This window comes from Eubalaena glacialis, chromosome 3, assembly GCF_028564815.1.
Source record: "Eubalaena glacialis isolate mEubGla1 chromosome 3, mEubGla1.1.hap2.+ XY, whole genome shotgun sequence".
NCBI lineage: Eukaryota > Metazoa > Chordata > Mammalia > Artiodactyla > Balaenidae > Eubalaena > Eubalaena glacialis.
Window position 1 is genome coordinate 43828051 of NC_083718.1, and position 15064 is coordinate 43843114.

The 15064-nt window shown below is 43.3% G+C and overlaps 1 protein-coding gene across 1 annotated transcript in view; it reads left to right on the forward strand.

The window, feature by feature from the left end:
• The first annotated feature begins 12612 nt into the window (after positions 1-12612).
• Positions 12613-15064, forward strand: part of PPP2R5A (protein phosphatase 2 regulatory subunit B'alpha) — a 101366-nt gene continuing 98914 nt past the window's right edge. The window contains exon 1 of the mRNA XM_061187515.1: positions 12613-13534. Within this exon, the coding sequence (XP_061043498.1) occupies positions 13354-13534 (181 nt within the window). The 5' untranslated portion in view covers positions 12613-13353. The remainder of the gene's footprint in view (positions 13535-15064) is intronic.

Genomic DNA, 15064 nt, shown 5'->3' on the forward strand with positions numbered 1-15064 from the left:
TACTTAGAAGCAAAGGGAGGCAAATGAAGCATAAAGCACTTCTAATGGTCCTCGTTCAGAGACTCACAGAGAACTGGGCTCAAATAAAAGCAAGATAAAGTAGGGAATAACATGAAGCCCTACACATAGGAAGCTTTGGGAAGCTGAGGGCCAAACTCACATCTGTTTAATGGTGAGGAGGCATGATCCATCCCTGTGGCAATCTAACATAAGGGCTACTCGGGTACCAATTTCACTAAAGATGTCTGGCAGAGGAGTGACGAGATTCTTGGGTTTAAGGAAGCCACTCTGGAAGCAGTGAACTTCAGGATAGACTGGATAGGGAAAAGAATGGAGCTTCGGGGAATTCCCTGGGGGTCCAGTGGTTAGGACTCTGTTCTTTCACTGCCAAGGGCACGGGTTTGATCCCTGGTCAAGGAACTGGGATCCTGCAAGCCGTGTGGCCAAAAAAAAAGAGAAAGAAAAAAAAATTTTTTTTAAGAAAAAATTTTAAAAATAAAGAAAAAAAATGTTTAAAGAAAGAAAAATTTTTTTCTTAAAAAAAGGAGCTTCAAGCCCAGTTCTGAGATGATTGTCATCGAGAAGTAAGGTATGGGGACAAGGAGACTAAAAAAATTTTAAAGTGAAGAAAGTTGGAGATGCCACTCCACCCTTTTTTATTCTCAAGAGTTCCTCTTCTTACTCTGCAATATGTCTGCATCTTTGGTATTTGGGTTCTCCAGAGAGCCCACCTCTTCTCCTTTAATATGTTTCTGTGTTTGTGTCTCCTAGGCTGGTTTCTACTTTCCCACATCACAATTTGTACAGTTTCCTCCAATTTACAGATCTTTCCTTCTCCTCTCTGGACTAAGCCTTCAGGTACTGGTCCATTCAGAATATCACTCCATTATTGAAAAAATTCAGAATGCATTTTCTATCTCAATTGTTTTTTACCCTTCTTGGGGTTTGCTGAATTTCTTGAATGTATGGGTTTGTGATTTTTATCAACTTTGGAAAATGTGCTGCCATTATTTCTTCAAATATTGCTTCTGCTCTCCCCACCCTCCTTTGGGATTACAATTACACTGTTTTACACCATTTGATATTTTCTCATGGGTCACCAAGGGTTCCAGGTTTCTTCTTCTCTGTAGTATGGATAGTTTCTGCTGCTATATTTTCAAGTCTATGATCTTTTCTTCTGCATTGTTTGAGCTGCTGTTGAGTCCATTTGGTAAATTTTTCATTTCAGATATTGTACTTTTCAGCTCTAGAAGTTCCATGAGGTTCTTTTTTATAGTTTACATTTCACTCCTCATTATTTTCATGTTTTCCTTTAAATTACTGAGCACATTATAGCTCTTTTACAGTTTTTGTCACCTAATTGCATAACCTCAGTTTGATCTTTTTTAAGCTTTGTTAGGGAAGATCTAACCTTTACTTTAGGGCTTTACTTTAGGGCTAGTTTAGCCCTACTAAAGGCATGCTCCCTCTAGGGTCTCTTCTAAAAGCCAAAAGAGTTCAACAAGGTCTCTCCATTCTGCCTGGTTGGAACTTGAGTGTTTCCCAGCTCAGCTCAGGAACTTGTTTAACTTTTAGCAATCTAAGAGTTCTCTTTCCTGAGTCTCATAGAGTTATACCTTATGCAGCTTAGTATTCAGCTTAAGACTCAAGGGGACTCAACATTTCTTTCTCTGTATACCTCCCTCTTCTCTGGTACTCTGCCTCAAAAATTACCGCCACCTCAGCCTGCCCAAACTCTGATCTTTTTGCCCTCATTTTAGCAAGACTGTTTTGTCTACTCGGATCCCCCCTTCTTGTGATCTGGAAAGTGCCTCTAAGCAGAAAGCTAGGAATATTGTACATATCACTTCATTTGTTTCTCTTCTCCCAGGAATCACAATCCTGCACTGTGTGTGTGTTGTATGATGAAAACAATTATTTCACGCATTTTTGCCCAAACTTCTTGTTTACTGTGACAGGGGAAATCCAGTTTCAGTTAATTTTCATGTCTGGAAGTGCAAGTTTCTTCATCATGATTTCTTTTTGCACTGCTAAAATTGCTCTTGCTTAAGTCAATAAAAATATTTTTCTGTACAAGTCAAACTGTCTTCTAACTTTCCTCCCTGATGTCACTGACAGCCTATTACTTCCTTTCTCCCCAGGGATCTAAGGAATTGCATTTCCCTTGTTTTTGTTTTAGCAACCCATCTGTTCTTCTAGTTTTTACTCTGCTGGTGCTACATCAGTGTCACTTTTCCTGTGGGTGGACATCGTCTAGAGTGGTGCTTGAGGCTCTTTTTCTTCCATCTAGCTCCTTTTGGGGGATCCTTACTCTGGTGCATGAAGGTTGGCAGTCTGTCTGCTGGCTGGATCTGACGCATGTTGCAAAGGATTCTCTCCATGTCTGGATTTCCCCTTTTATAAGTGCCCAAGTATCAGCTCAATCTCACCATTTTCAAAATACAGAGACCCTACTTTGTTCACTCTGAAATTAAAAAAATACGTATATATAAATATATTATTTACTATGTACATACTGTATAGAGAATAATATAAAAACCCACCAACCCAACATCCAGCAAAAAGAATGTATAGATAAAGCATTACAGATATAGGTATAACCCTCACTGTACCCCTCCCAATTGTGTTCCCATTCCTATCCTCCTTCCAGGAAGTAAGAAGCTTCTGATTTTGATGTTTTTAACTCTCATGAATATAATGCTATTTACTATTTAGGAATATAGATAGATATATAGATACATAGATAGATATGGCATGAGTGTATGTATATATAACTACATATATACTCTCTCTATACCCTTAAACAATAGCATTTTACACGTCTTTAAGCTCTACTCATTCATTCAGGGTTATAGCTTTTCTGAGCTGCAGTGTTTGGACACAGCAGAAAAAACAGACACTCAACAGAACTCTATTTACCAGGGGCTAAGAGGTCTCCCAGTAGAGTGGTTACCTTAAGGGACAATGGAGCCAGTACAATTGCTTGACCCAATACACAGCCTTGGTCATCTTGGGGGAGGGGCAATTCTGGCTACAGCAAGGGTTTGCCATTTGGTTTTATTTCTTGAACTCATGGCAGAATTCTGGGGAGAAAAAAGGGTTACAAGGAAGAACTAACAAGGAAGAACTATGTCTCCCTCATCTTTGTTTCCCTAGCACCTCCTAGCCCATAGAAGGAAACAGTGCTGTAAATCATTGAACTGATGGAGTTCTTTCTCTCTGAAGAAGACCTGTACTCAAAGAATTCATGCTGAAATATGGAGTCTAACATGTGCAAGGACTGGAATTGCATCCTCACAAGGTTATGGTCATTCTCCAGTCCTGTCCCATACCCTTGACCCTCAGTAAGCTGAAATACAATCACTAATTCAGTGTGAGGGAGTGAGATGGAGCTCCTTAAGGCAAGAAGAGGTCTTAGCCAGTCAAGAGGCTGGAGAAGCTGGAAACCTTACACAGGCTTTGCTTCAAGCTGGAAAGAGATCCTCAGTTGGTAGATAGATTTCTTCTTCCTCTGTAAAGGTATCATAAAGAGATTTTGTCATAGTTTTGTGATTAGGATGGTGGTTAGGAATTAAGGACAGTGTGTGTGTGTGTGTGTGTGTGTGTGTGTGTGTGTCTGTGTGTGTGAGAGATGGTGTGTCCAGAGGAGTCACTGAGCCCTATTTGTGAATAGCAAGGGCTGCCTCATTCCTGATCCCTGACCCTCTGCCACAGCAGGTACAAGTGGCTGGGCCCTGCTTCTCTCCTGTGCAGTCCTACTGCGCGTTTGGCACTGGAGACCGCCGAGACACATGACAGGCTACACATCTTTTGCCCATTTGTTTCTGTCATGATTTTTTTCTCCTTAAAGAGGAAAAAAGAGGCTTGTGTTGTTTGTGTAATTTCCTTCTTTGCTCTGGCCTACTCCAGGCTGTCAGCCCAGTCTAGTCTTCATCTTTCCCCAAATTAATATACAACATGTCATCACTTCTTTTTGAAAATAAAGATCCAGCTCTCCGCCTCAATGACCTTAAAGAACTATTAACTCGATGTGTCTAACCTCAGAGTCATCTTTGCTTCCCCTTTCCTTCCTTCCTCTGACACTCCTTTCGTCTCCCTCCCACAGAAAAAAACTGGCTTAGCTTTCGAACCTTTGGTTAAAGGCCCCCAGTTCATGTGGTCAGCCAGTTCAAAACCTTGGCGCCCTTTGTAATTCTTCCCTTTGACTTGCCACCCCCCATTCATCAAATCTCTCGGGTGTTTCCTTTGTAATGTCTTTCATATCTATTCCCAGGGCCATTTTTAGTTTAAGCCAGTGATCATCAAGGAATGGGGGATGGGGATGGGGGGGTGGGGGTCTGGATTGTCACTTGGGAATTTTTTCAAAATACCGTATAGCTTAGAAAAGCTCCACAGGTGCTGACACACACTGCTCAGCACCACTCAGTCAAGTCCTTCTCCTGGACACCTGTCCTCACCTCCAGCTAATCTTGCTGGCTTCCACTTTCCCCACCCAGTACTCTTAAAACACTGCTTTCCACGTGACATCTTCCATTCAAACGTGCTTTGGCGTCTCCCCACTGACCTCAGCATAAAGTCCAAACTTACAGACACTCCATAATCTGATACCATCTTCTTTGTCTGCTGCTGCCTCAAAGTTTTCATACCAAACTCCCTTCAGCTTCCTGACATATCCCCTTCTCTCAGGGCTCTGTACCTTAAACATCTCCTTCCTGCTTCTTGGAATAAATTCCCCTTTCTGGGTTTTCCTGACTAACTCCTTTTTTAAATTTTATTTATTTATTTTTGGCTGCATTGGGTCTTTGTTGCTGCATAGGGGTTTTCTCTAGTTGCGGTGAGCGGGGGCTACTCTTCACTGCGGTGCGCGGGCTTCTCATTGCGGTGGCTTCTCTTGTTGTGGAGCACAGGCTCTAGGCGCACGGGCTTCAGTAGTTGTAGCACGCAGGCTCGGTAGTTGTGGCTCGCAGGCTCTAGAGCGTAGGCTCAGTAGTTGTGGCGCACAGGCTTAGTTGCTCCGTGGCATGTGGGATCTTCCCGGACCGGGGCTCGAACCCGTGTCCCCTGCATTGGCAGGCGGCTTCTTAACCACTGCGCCACCGGGGAAGTCCTGACTAACTCCTTATGTTCTTCAATTCTCAAATCTAGAACCTCTTCCTCCAGAAAGGCTATCATGCTCCCCACCCCATAGATTCTGCATTCTTCCTCTGTGCTTACCTTTGACACAGCACTTATTATACTGTCTATGGTGGTTTGTGGGTTTTTTTGTTTTTATGTTTTCATTTTACTTTCCTTTCCAGACTCTCTGAGGGAAAAACCTGTTGTTGTTTTTTTTTTCTATCCCCAGAACCTAGAGCAGAAAATAGCCTATAATAAGCATTGAATGTTTGTTGAATGACTGAATGAATGCACCTTTTCCAGCTTTCTCTCCCACTACCCCTCCAGAAATCACCTTCTCTAGGAAAGACATCTAACATCCCCTGTACATGCCTGTACTTCCCCACCCGTGTGCCTTCACACCCTTCCTTCACTGACTGGTGGGCGGCAATATCAAGTAGTGGGGGAGGAGGAGGTGGGCATAATAAGCTGGACACTTTGCGCTGGAGAGATGTGTAGTAAGTAGCTGGATGGTGCTCTCCCCTAACACGTCTACTTTTCTTCACTTAGTTAATTATTCCCAGTCCTCTGGATCCAGCTAAAATCCCGTCTTCCACCTCAGCACAAGCATCACCTGTGAACTCCCTTGGACTTTGTTGTCTTGGCTCTCATCAAATACTGTCCTGAATGAGACGTTATCTTTCCCTGGGCTTATGCCTCATCTCTTCCCCTAGAGCTCGTGCTCCCTTAGGGTCAAGAGCACAACGTTTAGCCATGGGCCGTGTTCATAACAGGCCTCATAAATTGGTGATGGTGCTTGTTTGGTCCATAGCATGACCAGCCCTCCTGGTTTGCCCATACATGTGTGCAATAATACCATGTTTCCTCTGGTGCATATTCCCTGCTTTGTTTCCATAGTTGAATTTTAATTGATGTGAGCTCTTCCCACTGATGGTGAGCTCCATGCAGGCAGCCTTGTGTCACTCATGGCTATTCGTCAATCACCTGGAATGAACCAGGCATGTTATAGGAGATTAATGAATATTTTTGGAGTGAATGAATAGGAAACATTGGGCACCATTATATCTCTTGATAATCTCATTTTCCTTCTAGGTAACAGGACTTCAGAGCTCTACATATACAAAAATTTTTAAGTGCTGGGCATCTTATGGCAGTGACAGTGCAATCCATTCAATTTCATTTTTGGTGAATGTCTTTGTACAGAGTGAATAAAGAGAGCTTGAACTTTCACTGATTTTTACAAGAGAAGAATAGAGGACCCCAGACATGCTAGAATACAAAAAATTGCTCCTGGACATGACAGAAGTCACTGGGACCAAACTCCCAGGGGAATAGAGAGGAATGTCACACAGATGAGAGGGACTTTAATAGAGAATCTTGTTTGATCTCTTTTTGCCAGATTCTTTATATGAATAATGCTTAGTACACAGTAGGAGTTAAATTTATGGTGATGATTATATATACACACCCAGAGACACACACAGTTTTTTTTAAAAAATTGTATCCTCTGGTATAGAAGTCAAAGCTTAGGATCTGAAAACACTGGAGAATTTCCAGTTCAATAATTCCTGAAAATCCCATAGTACTACTAGTATTGCTTCTTCAAAGCATAAACACCTCCTGATATTGAAGATACAAGGTCAATTTCTTAGATTTTCAAATTGATTATTTTCTGCAAGTTTGAGCCAAAATAACAAGCCAATAAGAGAGAACATATTGCTGGCATGCAGCCGCTAGGTATTTTAAGACAGAGACTGCTTCAAAGCTTACTACATGCTTCCTCCAGGCAGATGAAAGAGGAAGACCACTTATAGGTTTATATAAAATCTGCATATGAGTGGAACATTAAGGAGCCATACAGTATTTTTGTAATCACTGCTCCTCAATATATACCCAGAGAGCAGTCCTGTGTTGAATTTAATCTTTGCTTTTTCTTTGCCCATTCACCTCCAGGTCAAATTCTGACACAGCGTGTGGCAAAATATATTCTTCTGTTGCAGTGGAATTTTTTTTTTTTTTTTAGTAACATATTGTGTGAAATAAGTAAATTCATTGACTGAGATACGGAAATCTTTTTTTTTTTTTTTTTTTTGGCCACGCGTCTTGCAGGATCTCAGTTCCTCAACCAGGAATTGAACCTGGGCCATGGCAGACCACCAGGGAATTCCCTGGAAATCTTTTTAGTGATGAAGAAATGTGGGAAATCAGTTTCTTGAATGGCAAGTATTCTTTTCTGTTGTTGTTCTTATCCATATGAAAACTTCATTTTGTTTCAAGGCTCACTTCAAGCATTACTTGTTCTGTTAAATTTTCTCTGACTCTCTCTTCACAAACAAAATTTGCTCTTCTTTCCACTATGTTTACACAACACCGTAGGGAACATTTAGGGTATAGTCTTCGATTTGTTATGCTGTCCGTCCTCACTAAATTGTAAGGTCCGTGCTTTATTTCTCTCTTCATTCCTAGTGTCTGGCATATTGCCTGGCACATAGAAGGCACTTGAAAAATACTTGCAGCGTTGAATTAAAGAGTGGAGAGTTTGCCAGTATCAGTCTTTTAAATCCCACTCTGCAAGGACAAGAGGATATGGCATGAGCTGAGCCCCTTCAAACTATATCCTGGTTCCTCATCTAGTATACAGGTAGGATTGGGCACACCAGGGGTTATTGAACATTTATGATTGCAGCCCACTTAAGATGGGGCAAAAAATCTCACAGCTGTGGAAAAAGGATTCAGAGATAATCATAAAGTATAAGTGTACCAGCATGTTTTGGGGGGATTAATAATACCTCTGCTGTACCAATAGCTCACATTCAATCCTTCTGCAAGTCCTATGTAATCCTCCTCTAAAAAAAGTCTCCAATCTAACCATCTCTACCGCCACTGACCTAGTCTAAGTTCTTGATTGACCAAGACAATAGCCTGTATAATAGCCAGCAACAAACTGATTTAATAATGACAAGCTTAACTGAAAGCAATTTATAATTAAAAGCAAAAATGGCAGCAACTGAAAACCATGACTATGGATCTTGTGCTGTTAACAAAGGACCCTTCCTGAAAATTGCAGGAATTCCAATCATCTCAGTGTGTACTTGTGCTTGAACAGTGGCCAGAAAGACAACACAGAATTAGAGTCCTTGAAAAAAATCTAGAAAAGCGCTCAGTTTAGTTTATGAACCAAGTGCCGATAAGCTTTGACAACTTGCATAGTAAGTTATTGGTCAGAAGATCTCATTGTACATAGAAACAAAAGTCTCCTGTAAGATATGAAAAAAAAAAAGACTTTCCAATTTGGATCAGTTTGAAGGAGGACCTTCTTGGTCTACCTGGGGTCAGGTACCAACTTGACCTGATTAGCATCTAAGGTCCCTTCAACTTTCATATTTTGTTGATGCATAGCATGTATATATAAATATCTGTTACATGATGAATTAATGAATAAAATAATGAATGAATGAATAGGTATGAATAAACCTGTAAGAACTCTGGAAGGTTCACTGATGGATAGAGCAGTGGTTTTCAAATTTCTTCAGGTGATGAAATAACTATAAATCATGTAGCTTTTGGTGGAACATCTAAAAATGTGAATTTATTAAATCTTAAGAGAGTAAACCTATTCTATCTCTGGAAGCACATATAAGAATCTGATAGCATTGATTCCCTCCCAGGAGGGGACCTGAATTTTGGGAGACAGAAATGGGAGTGAGACTTTTCCTGTTACCCTTTCATTCTTTCTGAATTTTACATAATTTGAATGTATTTAAATAAAAAGGAGTGACATATTAAAAATTAAAATTTTTATGATAAATCAGATACTATCTTGATTTAGATTCCAGTATAGTAAAGCAATAGAAAAGAATCAAACTTTTAAGAAAGATGTAAGGAAGAAATTTTATTTTATTTTATTTTATTTTTGTAAATTTGGAAAAGACCACTACTATTTGATTCTGCAGATAAAACACATTTGTTTGGTGTTCTGTTGGCGCACAGTTTGGGTATTATGGCTCTTAAGGAAAGAGAACGTTGACAGCCAAAACTTTGCTTGGACATGCTTTAGAGAATTTCACAGTGATTTGAAAAGAATACTCTCCCTGATGCACTCTTTAAAAAAAATATTTCTTCTATTATTCTTGAAATTTAAAGCATAAATAATATGCTCAACCATCAGAGGTGCTGGAATTTTTTTTTCCCCCCTCGGATGCACTCTTTAAACCATTAAAAGACTGTGATTTTGCTTTGTGGATATTGTTGTCTCACAAATTACTTATTTTCCCCAGCAAGCTAGGTATTGTGAATAAAAGAATGAGATCACTAAGCATACTTATGCTTATGGACTAAGGAATTCAAGTCATGTGGGGATAAAGTAAACCAAAGAATTTGCAGTGATGAAGCCTTGACCTCTGAATCACATATGGGTCTTCACATATGGGAAAAGGCAGGAGTTATACAGCATGGAATCATCCTTGACGCTCTTCCTGTGTCAGAGTTACATACAGATCAGCACTGAGATTGCAGTTTTCTGTTAGATGATTATTAGTGAACAAATCTTTATTTAGGACCCAGGTACCTTATTTACTTAAGATAGTACATGGAAAATAAATGTTCAATAAATACATATGTCTATAAAATTATCATGTGCAAAATATTCACTTTCCCAAGTGCTTTGTTTTATATATCACATTTAAAACTCATGTCAACGTTGTAAAGAAGTCTGGTTACTTATTTTTTTCTGATAAACAAATGTGGAAACTAAGACTCTGAGAGGGTGAGTGACTTGACAGGCCCAAACTATTGATAATTAATAAAGTCAGGCCTTTTGATTCTTTGGCTATTGTATTTTCCATCTCCCCCAAAATGTTTGGTGACTTCAACCTGGAATGCCATCCTTCTCTCTTCTTAGGTTTTGACTCACTCTTTATTTAAAATTTTTCTCAAAATTCTTCTCCAAGAGGCTGTTTCAGAAAGCCCTGACAGTTTTGCTGGTTCCAAGCCTCCCAATAATTTGTTTCTAGTGTCCATTTTCTATCTATTCTATTTGGTCTCTATTTTCCATTATTTATTATCTATCATATTCCAGTATGAATTTTAGCTTTATTGGTGTGCTTTCTGCTATTTATTTCCCCTTCTTAGCCTATGTAAATGCTCTTTATTATAAATAGTACTACCCTTGACTTTTAGACATTTATAATCTATTCTAAATAAAATCCAGGTGACTAGATAATAGTAGTTTCAAACTTTTGTGTGCATAAGAATGACCTAGGGAGCTTATTAAAAGTAGATTTCTCAGTGTTTTCCCCATAGGTTCTGATTCTGTGTGTCTGGGGTCAGGTCCAGGAATCTGCATTTTAAATAAGCACCTCAGAGGATTTTGATGCAGGCGATCCAATGATCATGCTTTCAGAAACCTTGTTCTTGAGAACTAAAAATTAGGCAGTTACATACTGCGTATCTATCCTTTGTTCAGTAAAAGATACAGAAGTATAAAATAACTGAGTTCTTGCTCTCTTAGTGTTTACAGACTTCCAGGGGAGAAAGAGTAGAGCGCCTGCCATCTCTGACATTATATGATGACAGACCCTGTGAGTGTTATAGATAATAAATGCTATAGGAATGTAAAGAAGAAAGGCATCACTTTTGGCCAGATTATCATGAATGGCTTCATAAAAGATAGGGGTTGAGCTAGGGTTAGAAAAAACAGGGCTCAACAAGATGGGGAAAAAAGTGGATTATTTCAAGATGTTGGAGCTGAGGGTCAAGGAAGCACTGTACTTTTAGGGTATCAGTATGTAGAATGATGTGTCTAAATTGAAAAAAGAATTTGTGTAGGGACATGGCACGATTTATGCCTGGAAAGACAGCCACGAGTTAGATTGAGAAGAGCCTGGAATTGGGACTTTATTCTGTAGGTACTGGATGGTTCTTCACACGTGCCAATAAGATAAATGTGGCATTTAAAAAGACTGATCTGGCAGTGAGTTTGAAAGCCCTGAACTATATTTGGTGGTTGGTTGTGCAAATTGTAAGGAAGGCTTGGTTTGAACGTTTGTGAAGGTAGATTCAACACAATCTGGAACTTGATTTGATGAGGAAGGTGTCAAAGACGCTGCTGAGTTTTGAACCTCCTTGACTAGGAGGCTTGTGTACGATTTCATCACTCAGTGAATCTAAGGAAGGAAATATTTTAAAGTAGTGTTTGGTTTTAGATCTGGAATCCAACTTCCTACCCAAAGTTGGCATCTTCGGTACATATGCATCAGATAGTTTTGTTTAAATATATGGCAACTATTTTAATTTTGTCGAAAGGAAAAGGTCTGGGGGTCGTGGGAGAGAAATGGAGATTGGGGTCCGCCAAGCCGCAGAGAAGACAGACTGTTCAGCTCACTTATTTTTATTAAGCATCATTATACAGAAAGCGCCACACAAAAAAACTAAGATGACCAGCAGTCCTGTCCTTAAAAAGTTTAAAATCTGGATGGAATCTACAGGAGATCCCAGTAAGAGTAAATGGCAAGCCCTCAAATCCACAAACCACAGATCAGCCAATTTGTACTCTTCCTGCTGGAGCAGCTGAAGGCCTCCGGCTGAAGAAGAGTGAAAATTAGTAGGATACTAAATTGGGAATGAGAAATCTTTTCCTGCAGGGTGTGGATTTGGGAAACTCTTTTCAGTAATGGACGCCAGACTGCCCAAACTCGCGCTAGAACAGCTCTCAGGAACTGCAGCGCTAGAGCCACCAGAGCTATAAATTTATCCCGTAACTTCCAAGTGCGCGGCTTAGGGCAGGCCAGGCTCCAAGGCCCGCCCACAGAGGCCAGCACCTCGCTCTGATTGGACAAGTTCATTTCCTCGCCTTCCTCCGCGGGACTACTTCAGCCATCAATCACACTGCTTGTTCCACCCCTACCAGGCCTTTGCTCCACCCCTTTTCAGTGACGTAACACCTGGCGCTCTTTCGCGCCCCAGCCCTCAAGCTCTCCACCAGTCGCTTCAGTTCCTCATTGGCCAGTAGAGAGGGGAGGGAAGAATGGGCGCATTCTATTTTGTTCTCTAAACTCCCTCCTCTAGTTTCCCGGTCTTCTCATAGGCTGTCAGGAGCGCAATTATAGCCTGGCGCTGTCACGCAGGCGTGCAAAGCTGCTCGCTGGTGGAGGGGCACCTCCCCTCATTCCTTAGAGAGTTAGTTACACTGTTGTGACGTGAGAGTGGCACTCCGCTTGTCATCCTCACTAACGATTGGCTGTGGCCGAGGTCCGTCATAAAACCACGCCCCATTCCTCTGCCTAACCTCCCAGTTTGATAGCCCTTGCAGAAGGCCAAGCTTCACCCCGTTGCTGCCGCTTAGCCCTGCGATTGGCTGAGGGAGCTGGCATGCTTTCCCACCCCCTACTCCTTCCCGGGCCTCCGAGAGGCTGGCGGGACCCCGCGGAAGTTGTCAGTCAATCTCCTCCCTCCCCATCCCCCGCGCGGTCCCTCCCCCTGGCCGCGCGCCCTACCGCGCGCGCGCACACGCACTCACACTCCCACCCTTTCCTCTACCCAGCACCTTCTCAAGTTGTAGCGGTCGCCCGCCAGGGGTTCTCTGTGGGCTGCGGAAGGGCGCGTGGGGGAGGGGGTTCGGACTGCTCGGCGCTTCGAGGAGTGAGTGTGTGTGCGCGCCCAGGGCCGGGGCGGCGGTTCACCGCCCCGGGAGATGAGGGGTCGGCGCTGACAGGGAAGAGCGGACACCGCGGCGGTGGCGACAGCGGCTCGGAGGGCACCCGCGATGGCAGCGCCTCGGGAGGAGGCTCCAGGCAGGGCGGGCTGCGCTAGCTGCGGCCACTGAGGTGCTGGCGGGCCGGCCGGCTGGCTACCCGGGCTGCAGGGACGAGAGGCGCGTTCGACGTCCGCACCCCAGCGTCCTCGCCTCAGTTGTCTAAACTTCGGGCTCCCGTCCACCCGCCCTCCGAACTCGGAGTCAACAACTTCTTCACCCCCCCTCTACCCCCGCCCTCGCCTCCGTCGCCCCGGGAGCTCGCCGCGCGTCGGGGACCAGGAACCTCCGGCACTGAGATGTGGCCGTGAGGCGTCGGTGGGCGGCGAGGAGAAGCTCGGCGGCGCCCGGGAGCGGGAGGGCAGTGCGGCCGGGGGAACGGGGCGGAGGGGCGCGAGCTCTCGGCGCCTCTCCCCCGCCTCCTCCTCCTGCCGCTGCCCGTTCCGTGCAAGCAGCAGCCGGAGCTGCCAAGCGCCAGGGCCGTGGTGATGTCGTCGTCGCCGCCGCCGGCGGGGGCTGCCAGCGCCGCTATCTCGGCCTCGGAGAAAGTGGACGGCTTCACCCGGAAATCGGTGCGCAAGGCGCAGAGGCAGAAGCGCTCGCAGGGCTCGTCGCAGTTCCGCAGCCAGGGCAGCCAGCCGGAGCTGCACCCCTTGCCCCAGCTCAAAGGTAACCTCCGAGGGCGCAGCCCGGGGAGGAACGCGGGGGCTCCCCTCCACGCCGCCAGTCATTTCTTCATTTCTTTCTGGGGGTTCCTTCTGCCCAGCTGGGGCTCGGAGTGTGTGAGTCGCGTTCCCCATGCTTCCTTGGCGTCCTCCCACCCCGCTTTGATTCAAACAGGTTTGCTGTTAAGAGCCTTGCTTCTTTTCTCACTTCTGGGTTCACCTCAACTCTTCCGGTCTTGGAGGAGGTCAGCACCCCTCCCCACCTGCGCGCTCGCTTACCTGCCCTTGCTACTGGAACTCTCCTCTTGCGGCCCGAGGGGTAGAGTTCTTCACTCTTCTTCCCCGAGCCTTGCCCTTCCCCATCTTGCTTTAACAACCTGTCTTACGTTCCGACCTTCCCTTTCTGAGACCTGCCTCTTTTCGGCCACTCTTAGCCAATCCTTTACTTTTCCAATTATAAAGCGCCTGTACGCACTCTCTTCCTAACTTTCCTTCCCATTGATGGTTCCTAAGAGTCTTACAGACCAGGAATCCTAATGCAAACACCGGTTAAGAGTTACCTGGCCTTTAGATTTATTTATAAAGAAAAAGCCTAAAAAATCTGACCAGTGTAGTGTCTTACTTACTGGGTCATTAGATTTAAATGTTACCTTTAGCCCAAAGAATAGAAAGACTTAAAATACTTTATCGTGTTAGAAGATACACACGGTAAACTTGGAGAGGTGTTAAGGAGTAGATAGTGTCGCTTTGCAATGGAATGGGAACTTAGTTCGCCAAGCAGTGATTCCAGGGACTTTGTAGGTTTGTACAGTAATTCAGATTGGTATCCGTGTCAGTGCCTTGCAGGAGAACTTGGCACTACTTTTGGCTCACTCCTTTTTCCCACTAGGTTTAGAGGATTAAAAAAAGAAAGAAAGAAAGAAATTGGTTCCTTGTGTTCTAGTTTATTCTTTGTGGATTACTACCTTTTAATTTTATAATTTTAATGTCTTTGCTTTTTATGAGATAGGCATCATCATGGAACAAGATGATAATGGTCCTAAACATTCGAAATTTTTTTTCAACAAAAGAAACCTGATAGAAATTTAGATCATCTGTTTTGCAAGGCCAGGAAATGAAAAGTTCATACTGAAATAGATAAATGTTCAGCAGGTTTTTCTATCAGTTTGAAAAAGCTCCAGCATCCCCTTTAAGGCCAGTCTGGTTCTGATTTGTCTTTGGGCCTATGAATCCAGCCTTAGTTTGGCTAAGAGTCTAAAGAAAACCCCAGATCAAATCACAGTTGACCTGCAATAGCTCTGGAACCCCACTCAGATCCTACACTGCCCTGCCTCTTGGGGTGCTTCTAAATTAAAGACATCCCACCGCCAGAATCAAACTGACTTTTGAAAGAAGGTTTTATTTAAGATGTGTAGCCTGTGGTATTGCATTTATCATTTGCTATTTAGTATACAAAAATTGTGAAAATTTACATAGCATAGTCAACGGTAGACCACAATGATAGTCATTGCCAAGACTAATTCTTGAGTGATGT